This window comes from Prionailurus viverrinus, chromosome C2 (assembly GCF_022837055.1).
Source record: "Prionailurus viverrinus isolate Anna chromosome C2, UM_Priviv_1.0, whole genome shotgun sequence".
NCBI lineage: Eukaryota > Metazoa > Chordata > Mammalia > Carnivora > Felidae > Prionailurus > Prionailurus viverrinus.
The window spans coordinates 101,132,247-101,144,364 of NC_062569.1; the positions used below are offsets into that span (position 1 = coordinate 101,132,247).

Genomic DNA, 12,118 nt, shown 5'->3' on the forward strand with positions numbered 1-12,118 from the left:
ACCTACAGTGATGGGCTTGAAGTAGACCAATTGTTTCCGTACCCACTGTCAATGCTGCCTTCATTATCAGGAGTGTAAGGATATATTGTTCAGGGCCGTTTCTCTCTTTGAAATCTGTTGCCTTAGTCCAGGGAGACAAGTGAGGTTGCCTTCAAGTAAAATCCTTTACTTCACACCTGCGTGATTTTTTTTCCCCTGTCAGATAAGTAAACACAGCCCTTGCAATCCCCAGTAATAATTGCATCTTTGCAAAAAGACGGTCAGATGTCACATTTGTCAGGAGTCATCTCATTTCAGTTTTATAAAACTACAAATCATAATGTTAGCACACAAAATCTCCACCTTTATGGAGATTGACAATTGACTTTTGCTGATTAATCCATCTCCTCTTATGTCACCAATAGCTAACCTCCTGATGAGAGATGAGTTTATTTTCAGCTGTGAAATCTGGTCAACATTTTAATCCATACTCAACATATTTTAACACACATTTTAAAAGGTTTACTACATCATGCATAATATAACGTTGATTAGAATATCTTCATAATCCTATAGAGAAAGTACAGTACAGTACAGAAAAGTTATATCTTACATTAACCAACAAAATTTTAGCAACTGCATTTCACTCTCTTAGATCATTACAAGGGTTTAGGGCTGATGTCTGAAAAAAACAGATTATAAAACTGTCTTCTGAAATAGTGACCTTGTTCTCCACTGTTCTCCACTGTTCAAATAAAATCATGAGTCATCCAGTTGCAAAATCTTATTATTGGCAACGTGTATACATGTGTGCAAACCAGAATGCAAATTTTTAAACATTGTACCCAGTCAGGCCAGATCAAGATGTTATGGACACTTCCAATATAGTCATTTCACCTTGTACTAGTAAGCAAAGCCATTAATTATTCTCTACTTCGATTCATTTGCAAACTTCTAGGAAAGAATACGTTCATACTTACAAATACACACAACATGACAGACCAGGATAAGTGGCATTTGAAAAACTGTTATAAAAGAGACTTGCCTGAAGTCATTTCATTCAAGAAAAATTAACTTAACTCTAAAAAAACTAAAGCTAATTGTAAAGAAATACATAATAAAATAGTACATTACAGAGAACATTAAGTTGGAGTTCATTTTCCTTGTTCTATAACATTACTTCTGTAAGTAAGTATTTTCACTGGTCTGTTCTTTGGTGAAAATAGGGCTCTGGTTTCATCGTTATGTCACGTGAGGCTGCAAAAAGAGGTGTGTTCCACGATAAAGAGCAAACAGACAACCTAAGGAAATCGGCTACTGGCTACCTTTATTCTCAGCACCGGGAATGGAGAAATCTTTAGCAAAACATGAAATAGTCTCTTTATTTTTAATCGCTCCAAGTGACAGAATGCCTGTCTAATAAGACTGCTTCTGTCTAAAACACACAACTTTTTGTTTTTTCTTCTTTTACAACAAGTGATTTGCTATATATGTACAGTCGCTTATGCCAGTGGTAACTCTCCAGAGTCAACTTCCTGGGCAACTGATGGCATCAAAGTACCATTTTAAAATGTAGAGTAACACCAAATACAGTTCATCACTTGAAACTACCACTATTAAACAGAAGTCACGTCAAGTCTTTGGTTTAGGTGCAGTACTTAATAATTAGGGCAAAACTCCTAAAACTCTCCCCCAACCCCTTATTTGCTTCTACTTACAAAATAACCTTCAGCAAAATGGTTTTTAAAACGTCAGTTGATTAAGGAATAATGTCAATGCCAATAATTTGGGTGCTAAAATAATTTCGTATTTCCAAGTACATACATTTTTGTAAACTGTTCAGTTTATTTCACCAAAGTAAACAATTGATAAAAAACAGTTTATAAGAAGTGTTCCTATAAGTGATGCTATTTACCAAAATAGTGTTTTCTTTCTCACAGGTGCTTCAATCCTTTCGCTACTTGTCGTCAAGCTTTGAATTCAACCCCCCTTTTTCTCTTTTACAAATGACTTCCTGTTAATGTAAAAAGGAGTTCTGAGTATACACAGTTAAAGGGATGGGCCTGTGGGTCCGGGTCTCTCCATCCCGGACTGAATATGGCTTCACTCTTGTAAGAGACTATTGCAGTCTGCCCGGAAGTACACTGTTGGCGCCAGTTCGCTACAACAAGAAGTGGGTGTAACCTTCTGCGCCAGTAACTATAACATCCATCCAGATCCGCATGGCTTCCGGCGATGGCGCGACCATATAGTAGATTCTGTCATGCGTCTTGACACTGAAGGTGAGTAATGGGTTAGGACTCTAAAAATCAAAAAAGGAAAAGAATGTAAAACAAACATCCTGAAATCATAACATTAAATAACACAAACATCTATGGGAGCTTTTTCCTCTTCAAAAGTTTTCCAGTTTGTGGAAATCTAAATTGGTATTACTTTTGCTCTCGTAGAACCTGTACCCCCACCTCCAGCATCTTTCTTAGGACTGACTATCTTTCTGGCCTCACTGCACAATAACTCTCACACAGAGAGCTCACCAATCAATCCTCTTAGCAGCTACTTTGTAGATAAAGCTCCAGCCCAGTGCCTAGATAATGTACGCAATAAATAACCGCTGCTATTCTTAGTCCTACTAAGATCCTTCCTTATAACTAGGTAGTAGACCCTTCTTAGAACCTCAGCAAGTCACTTAGCAGGTCTCCTGAATCAAAATGTCCAGAATATTTTCTCATTTCACCGTGATTTTTTCTTCCACCAAAGATCAGCGATACTAATTATGTTTGCTTTTCTAGAGTGATTCTGCTCATATCAATCTGTTATGTCAGAGCAACACATCTAAATTGCTTGCAGTTCAAAAACCATTTTTCCAACCCAATTATTCATTCACATCTGAAAATCAGTGTTTACCTTATTAGCATTCTTGAGGTGATCATAATACACTTCTTCAATGGCTTGGAAGTATATTACTCCTTTTAATTTAGCTTCATGCTTGTCTGCAATAATAGTTAAATACCTTATCACCAACGATAGACTGGGAAGATTATAATTTCAGTATAATTATTACAATATTTATCTAGTATTTAAGTTACCTGAGATCAATTCAGATAATTTAGGTGAAGGCATTAGCCCAGTTCTATTTTGAAAAAAACAAACAAAAAGGGAACCATCAGCCCAAACCTCGGGGACTAATTGATTTTGCCCAAAGCTCTCTAGCAAATCTGCAGTCAAAAAGACAACCCAGAACTACTGACAGTCAAGTTAGCATACAAAATACAAACACTGCTGACACCAATACTGATTATCTCCCCACGTTCTCCAAAACTGTGGTTGTAATGGAAATGTTAATATGTAGAGCTGTCGTAATGAGATTTGTAAGAAGGTTTTTGTTTTTTTAAGAAGGGTGTTTTTTTTTTTACCTAACTTAAAATAATATTCTACTTATATTTCTATTTATTAATATTCCACTTATATTTCTATGAATTTCTTGTTCACCATGCTTTTTCCCCGTTCCCAGTAGAGCTTCATGTCAATAATTTAGTGATCTTTCAATGCAGCATGTTTCAAACTGTTTCCAAGATTTCATCAAATTCGCCATAAAAACCCAACAAAAATGTAAAACAAAAACAAAAGCAACCAAATCACAAACCAAACAGCATCACTCTATGATCTAATAAGTTCTTGAAATATTTTGTAATTTAAACACAGAGAAGATCATAAATGCATGTGAGCATATTAAAAAGTGTTCAAAGCGTGGATGAGGCTGCAAAAAGAGAGAGCCTGTTGGTGGAAGTGCAAATAAGAAAGCTCCTTTTGGAAGGCGGTTTGGGAAAAGACACCAATTAAAAATGCAAAAAATCCTCTTACTCAGCAAGTCCACTTCTAAAACTTTATTGTATAAGAGCTACTCATGCACATGCACACGGATTTGTGTTTGTTACAGCAGAAGACAGCAAAAAATCTGTCTGAACTCTAACAGGGGACTGATCCAATTATGGTCGGGTCACATAATGGAATCCACACAGCCACTGGAAAGACTGAGCTGGGTCGGCAAGTGCTCGTCAGAGAAAATCCTGAAATACTGTTATGCGACAAAAGTTATGAACAGAGTGAAGAATTTGGTCTCAACTGTGTATTTTTGAAGTTCATTTATTTATTTTGAGAGACAGAAACAAAGAGGGAGAGAGAGAGAGAAGATCCCAAGCAGGCTCCACGCTGTCAGCACAGAGCACGATGTGGGGCTCGAACCCACAAACCATGAGATCATAACCTGAGCCGAAATCAAGAGTCAGATGCTTAACTGAGCCACCCAGGAGCCCCTGGTCTTAACTGTATTAAAGAAGAAAGAATACATATATATGTATATGTATATATACACGCATATATATACATCTATCTGAAACATATACATATATATATAAGCATGTATCTGAAAAAATGTATATATAAATGAATAAAGAAAATCTGAAAAGATATTTCAGACTTAACACTAGGAAAAGTTCAGAACTTTTGTGATGTGAAAGAGACTTATTTTCATTGTATAGACCTTTTTAAAATTTATTTGTTTTTATTTTGAGAGAAAGAGAGATAGAGAGGGAGAACCAGTGGGGGAGGGGCAAAGAGAGAGGGAGTCAGAATCCCAAGCAGGCTCCGTGTGGTGTCGTCAGTGGGGAGTCCCATGTGGGGTGGGATCATGACTGGAGCAGGAGCCGAAATCAAGAGTCAGATGTTTAACTGACTGAGCCACCCAGGTGCCCCCTACACTTTTGTTCTACTGTTAAGTTTTTTTACCCAAGAATGTCCCTTTTTTCCAACAACAATGGAAAGCTAGTCTGAAAAACAATAGCCCTGAGAGGTTCAGTGGGAAATATAAAGCTATTAAATTACACTTAACTCAGCATCTCCCAAACTTATTTGACCATGTTTGACCATGGGCCATATTTGTATGTGTTCTGGTTTTTTGTTTGTTTGTTTTACTCTTCCTTGGGAGGCACCGTTTTAATTAATGCCACGTTCAGTGGGTTTCAATCACTTCACTGGGAAGGATATTGCAGTATTAATGGGAATACAATAATACTTTACTTTCTGAAAGCAGGTGTAAAATAAAATCTGGAGCTAAAAGTAAATTTCATCAGTGTTTCAAGGAGGCAGAAAACTGGGAATGAACCTTTTGTTTGTAGGGCAGTTCATATCTGAGAAAGAACTCTCAAAAATGCTGGCCTCACAAGGGCATTGTGAACTAAGAGAATTAATAATGCTATTGTAACTTGACACGATAAAGCTATTCATTCCTTTTGGTAGCATTAGCCCATCAATTTTCAGATATATTTTCTGTCTCAGTTTTCTTTAGAGACTCTTCTAAGGTTACCCAGTTAATATGTAGGAGGCCAAGCATGGAGGCACAGAGACTCTGTGATGAGCACAGAGACTTACGACATTAGCTGTCAGCACTCACGTTTACAGCTCCTTCACATGCACGGTGCCCTTTACCTCACGACAAGCTGAAGGGGCGGGTGTGGTGCCTGTGGGGCCAAGTCCAGCCTGAACTGCAATCTGCATGGCTTCCTGTGGACTGATCTATTCCTGCACTTGGTGATGTTTGGGGAAAGAGCAGGGGTGGAGGCCAGGGGAGCAGACAAGCTACTGATGGCTGTAAACAGAGCCAAATGGACAGTGTCTGTCAAACTAGGACGCAGTGGTCAGTTATATAATATGGGAATATTAAAAAGCTAAATGAAACATAATTTTTGCCTGTTTTATATGTTACAGTTCTGAGTAATCATTCATATATCAGAGCTATTTTTATTATATATTACATAAAACATATAGATATATATAAAAATATATTTTTGTTGTATATTATAAAAACTATTATAAAATATTTTAATAAAAACATTTTTAAAATAATATATTTTTTAAAGAGAAAACTGATCACCAAGAAGTTTACATTTGGAAAAATGCGTTTATGTGGTCATTAGGAGCACAGGTTCTGACATGGGTCAGAAGGAGGAGGCAGTGAGCAGCTGACCTGGCTGACAGAGGAAAGAACGAAATAAGGGTCTCGGAGAAGAGAAGCAGAGAAGAGTGAAACTGTTTTGTCTGAAGTTAATTAACATGTTATCTTTGGAAAATTCTGGGTGAGGTTGTCTTTGGAGACTAGCACAGGGCAAAGTTTTGTTTATGGATTTTGCAGACATAAATTGGCATTTCTCATTAAACTGTCATCTTTTCTATTGTACTCACTGAAGAGAACGTCTCTGGATTTTCTTAGAACCCAAGATCAGAAGGCCCAAGAGAGGCAAGCAGGGAACCCGGAAGGGGGTTTAGGCCATTCGCTTGGGGCCACTACAGCATTAACTGCATACTGGAGCCCCACCAAAGAGCTCCTAACTGAACGGCATGCACTCCTGGGTCCTCCTCACCCCAACTCTGGGGCCCCCCAGCCAGGGTCTCCTTGTTTTCCACATGCCTCTCGGTGCCTCATACTTCTCTTCATAAACATATCCTGACCTCACACTATGTAGATTAAGTGACTAGGCTGTTATTTCTTATTACATTGATTTAACAATTGATTCTTTATTTGACATTGCTCATAAACGCTGATACAGTCACCACAGGGTCTCTTCATAAACTCTTGCAATGATATTACTTCTCTTCAGTTGCTTAAGAGAGCAGAGCTAAATCTGTGCTGACAATGGACGTGTTTCATATGTGACCCAGGAGTAAGTAAGAAACTTTTTTCTTTTTCTTTTCTTTTTTTTTTTTTTAGAGAGAGAGAGGGGTGAGGGGTAGAGAGAGACAGCCTAAGCAGGCTCCACGTTCAATGCAGAACAGGGCTCCAGCTCACGACCTTGAGATCACGACCTTGAGATCACGACCTGAGCTGAAATCAAGAGTTGGACACTTAACGGACTGAGCCATCCAGGTGCCCCGAGACTTTTTAGTAAGTACAGCAGTTACATAAATATTCCTGTATTTTTTTGAAGACTCAGGTGGGTATGTTTCTCACAATCCATCATTTAAGCAATCCAAAAATATTTCAGTCAGTTAATAAATACTTGGTCACTTGTTCACTGATGAGCTTTACTCTCGGCTTAAATAACATTCTAATTTACAAACTGTAGCTGGATGTCTGTCAGCTAAGGCTGCCTAATTGTGTGTGACTTAAATAGGGCATATGACCATAAATAAATAAACAGGAACCTTTTTTCTGGCTTTGTGGCATAAAAGTCAATATTTTGGTCTAAAAGGATAAATTCCATTTAATATTTGTTCAGACTTCAGGTTATTTCAGAACCCGAACAGACTAATTCATACTTTTAAAATAATAGATAATTTTTATTATTTCTTTAAAAATTAAAAAAAAAATTTTTAATGTTCATTCATTTTTGAGAGACAGAGAGAGACAGAGCATGAGTGGGGAAGGGGCAGAGAGAGGGAGACACAGAATCTGAAACAGGCTCCAGGCTCTGAGCTGTCAGCACAGAACCCGACGCAGGGCTCGAACTCACAAACTGCGAGATCCTGACCTGAGCCAAAGTCAGACGCTCAACGGACTGAGCCACCCAGGTGCCCCTAAAATTTTTTTTTAATGTTTATTTATTTTTGAGAGAGAGAGAGAGAGAGAGAGAGAGAGAGGCAGAGAGAGAGAATCCAAAGCAGGCTCCAGGCTCTGAGCTATCAGCACAGAGCCCAATGCAGGGCTCGAACTCTTGAACCTTGAAATCATGACCCACGCCAAAGTTGGACGGATGCCCAACTGACTAAGCCACTCAGGTGCCCCAAATTTTTATTTCTAGGGAGGAAATCATACATATCATGGGGACTATACAACCCTAATATAAAATAATATAGACCTACAAAGCTAATATCACCCTTAATTCTATTAGTTACCTATCAACCTATTTATACTGACTTTTATTACCTTTGCTCTTTAGCAGAGAGTTCCTTATTTGAATATATCACTTAAGAGTTTTTTATCACTCACCTGCATAATAAGAGAATGTGCGCTTGTTCCGATCAAACACAAACCATCGTTTTTTCCAAGTTTTAATTTTTCCACCCATTTTGATAAGGAATCCTCGGCAGGTCTTCTCTGTGATCGATACATGATAACAGGTATCGATATTGTGGCCGGCAGTCTCTACGTGGCTTCGCAAATCAAAGTCTTCCTTCCGGACGGGCAGATAGCGTGTCAAAGGTCGGGCCTGGAAAAGCACAACCCCGTGTCATATATAGTTAAGTACTTATTTCGTTTAAGGTCACAGTTATTTGAGTGGACATGAACTGGAAAGCCTAAGCATTCAAGTGTTCATGTGATTATGAGAACTGAAGATAAACATTATTCTTTGGAGTTTAAAAAATGCATAGCGTTTTCAGAAGGATGCTACAATATGCGGGGGAGGGGGAGGGATAAACGCAGGTGGACAGGTTCTATTCCTTGAGAAGGGCAGATGAGAAAATGGAAAAACGTCATTAACCTTAGTTTTACAAGAGGCATATCGCACTTCAAAACACAGGGAAATGAGGCACGAAGTTCCCTGGGCCTCTCCCTATCACCACCTAACATTAGTTCTTAAATAATCTCAGACATGACATGACTGGTGAACAGTATTTAGTAAGTACACCCCCCCCCACCCCCGGCCCTGCGAGATCCCCTAAAGCTATACATGTTGGCTGATACACACCCTCTGGTAGAAATTGAAGGCAGAGATGTATGTTTTGAGAAGTGAAGCTAAAATAAGGTGAGATGTGGAATCAAAGCTGTACTCAATGAGCTATCCAATGAGCAGATATGGAAAAGATGTATGTGGATGTTTTTTATTTTACTATGGCTGGAGTAGAGAAGTTCGTCTAATCTAGGAAGCACGTATCACCATGGGTCACATTTCCAAAATGGTGTTTGACTGTATTCTGTTAATAACCCCATCCCTCTGCCCTGGGGAAAATGACCTAAATATATACTTGGAGGAAAACTTTATAATTAGGATTTAAATAGAGAATTGTGCTTTTTTGGATTGGCTTCGAATACCAAATAGCCAGGGATGATCTTCACCGTGAACCGTAATTTGGCAAAGGATAGGCATAATGAAATAAAATGAACAAGTTTTACTTTGAATTTTTCCTGCAATATTTTGCCTTTGAGTCTGTGGTACTTTGACTACATTTAGACAGATGTCAGAGACTTGCTGATACCTCAAAAGCACACAGAGTCTCCAAGATGGGTCTCTCACTGCCATGCTACCAAACTGCCAGCAACTATGAAGAATAAGAGGAACGGTACTTTTTATGAAGTCTAGTAAAACTTGGTAAAATGGGTTTGAACTTGAAATAATTGGCACTTCACAAGATTTTATTTTAGTTCCTCAGCCGACCCACGTTATATAAGCAGCTTTTTAGTTGCAAAGATTCAAACTCTATGATAAGCGGGATAGGAAGTGAAAGGAAATGGGTGATTTTCCTGAGTTTTGCTGGAGTTCAGTAACCTTGCACACATGTGTGGACGGCTGTAGCAAAGAGGATATGTGTGACAATACAGTGGTTAGGAAAAAAAACTACCAAGGAATTGGGTTGGTAAAATTATTTTGTTCTGGAGCATTTGCTTCCAAAAATGGCTTCATAGAAGCTTTTCTCTTCCTCAGCCAAAGGTTTTAGTTTGGGTGTTGTATTTGTTTTCAGTATCTGGCTGCATTTTTCAAAGCTGCTTGGAAAAACATGGTCCTTTTAAATATACTCCCAAAAATGGGCAGAAGAAAAACTGCCTCTCCCGCCGAATTGTTCTATGCGTGACCAAAGTATCATTTGAGTAGTAGGTCTCAATGAGTTTTTTAAAAATGTTTACTTATTTTTGAGAGACACCACGCATGAGAGAGAAAGGGGGGGGGAGGGGAAGAGAGAGAGGGAGACAGAGGATCCAAACAAAGCAGGCTCTGCGAGCCCAATGTGGGGCTCAAACTCTCAAACCATGAGATCATGACCTGAGCCGAAATGGGACACTTAACCAACTGCACCACCCAGGTGCCCCTCAATGAGTTTTGAGATAAGCATATATTTTGTTTGTTTGTTTGTTTCTGTCCCGGCAGTTACACGTCAAGAAGGGCTGCTGAGCACAGTGCCAAGAAAGCCATCCTGACACAGCATGACTGTCTTCTAAACAATGACCAGCAGGGGGCAACCTATTCTAATCCATCCAGACTGACCGACCAACCTGTGCCCTTTGTTTCTCCCTTATTTTTACTTCCTTTTCAATTAACTTCTGCCGCTGGCTAGTTTCTTCCTGCAATCGTTTTTCCAGGAGTTCTCGGCGTCGTTTTTCTTCTTCCAGAGCTCGTTTCTTGGCTTCCATTTCCCGTTCCTAAATATCATCATTCCGAACAAATTTTAAGATATATTGGTTATACTTGGATGATTCCAACTAATGGAAAAGAAAATTCTCTCTAGACAATTGTTGGCTTTATAGCTTGGGCTCTTACAATATATCACCTAGACTAGAATCACCCCTCGCATAGTTTTTTAAATCATCCCACGCAGAAAGGCAAACATGACATTTAGTTAACAACTGGATATTAAGTGAACATCCAGCTGTGGAACTCAATCATTTCATGCTGGTGACTACAACCCTCGCATTTTTAAAACAAAGGATCAAACTGGTCACCCAACACTAGTCATGACCTTGAGCCCTCCTTTCAGTGGCCATCTTCTAACTGAAGGCCATTGGTCCCTCTGGTTTCTTTGTTGCTTTGCGGCTTCCTGGCTGGAGGTAGCAGAGGAAGCCCACGGGGAAGTCGGAAGAGGAAAGGAGGGGCCCTTTAAGGCAGGATGCGAAGGCATTTGGGGGGATTCCTAAGGAAGTTCAGATTCTGGCTTGAAATGCAGTCACAATAACGTGGGATTTTAAATATTACAATAGCACAGTTCACACAAGCTGGCAAGGAAGAGAGAAAACATAAAGACATGACATTCCTCCTTGTTCTTTGGCAGGCAACCACAGTGGCCATCAACGGGAAAATTCAATACAAAGCATTCATTTCGGTCTACGTTGACACTATACCTATTTTAAATTACAAAATATTGTAGTGCGGTCAGGAGGCCAAGAAATCCTAACACCCTTACTTTTCAGGTAACAAAAATGAGACCAAAAAGGTTGAGTGACGACTCCAAGATTATACTGGTTAATAAGGCCCAAGGGCGGTTTCCTGTCAGGTGCAGGACAGCTCGAACCATGAGCTCATTGACCTCTGGTGGAAAGATATTGTACCTACCCTGGATTCAAGCAGCCGAGTCTTCTCCGCATGCGCCTGCTTCAAAAGTCTCTCCATTTCTTCTATTCTGGCAATATTTGAAGTGCTGGCACTGAATAGAACACATCAGAACACAAAATACCCTTTCAAGAATATCGTTTGGGAGGGATGTCTCTTTAAGTACCCACGCAGATGTGCACACGCACACCCACTCACAGGTTCCAGGATGGTGAACGATGCAATCCAATGTAATTTAAAGGATGTTACTTAGGAGAGTCATTGGCCTGAAAAGGAAACTCAGTTCAGATCTGAAAACTGTAGGTGACATTGGCTTATCTCAGTTTAGGAGACAAAATATAGGCAAGGAAAATAATACCAAAGTAGAGTGCTTTACTCACAAATAAATAAACGCAAACTAAATCTTACAAAGTGTGTTCTCAAAATACTTTTTCCAAGGTCTAAAAATTAATGGACTGTGGGAGGCCTTCTTTTTAATTTAAATGTTCAGATATACCAGACCAATAAGACTATCTACAGAGTTCTATGCAGATGATACCTAAGGTTTGAAGACACTTTATTTGGTTTGGAAATATGTGTTCCCAGCTGCTTTTTTGCTGTGCCTCTACACACATGGACATTTTAGAGGGCGCCTGGCTGGCTCAGTTAGAAGAGTGTGTGATTCTTGATCTTGGGGTCATGGGTTCAAGCTCCACATCGGGTGTAGAGATTACTAAAAAAATACATACTTGTGACATTTTATTTCTTCTTTTTTTAATGTTTATTTTTGAGGGAGGGTGGAGGGGCAGAGAGAGGGGGACAGAGGATCCAAAGCAAGCTCCATGCCGACAACACAGAGCCTGATGTGGAGCTGGAACTCACAAACCGTGAGATCGTGACCTGAGCCA

The 12,118-nt window shown here is 39.4% G+C and overlaps 1 protein-coding gene across 16 annotated transcripts in view; it reads right to left on the reverse strand.

Annotated features, from left to right (window-relative positions):
• Positions 1–441: 441 nt before the first annotated feature.
• PHLDB2 (pleckstrin homology like domain family B member 2) overlaps positions 442–12,118 on the reverse strand; it is a 229,864-nt gene continuing 218,187 nt past the window's right edge. For all 16 annotated transcript variants that reach the window (XM_047876112.1, XM_047876119.1, XM_047876126.1 and 13 more), the window contains 5 exons: positions 11,235–11,325; positions 10,181–10,327; positions 7,961–8,180; positions 2,884–2,969; positions 442–2,281 (listed from right to left, as the gene is read on the reverse strand). In XM_047876112.1, the coding sequence (XP_047732068.1) occupies positions 2,141–2,281; positions 2,884–2,969; positions 7,961–8,180; positions 10,181–10,327; positions 11,235–11,325 (685 nt within the window). In that variant the 3' untranslated portion in view covers positions 442–2,140. The remainder of the gene's footprint in view (positions 2,282–2,883; positions 2,970–7,960; positions 8,181–10,180; positions 10,328–11,234; positions 11,326–12,118) is intronic.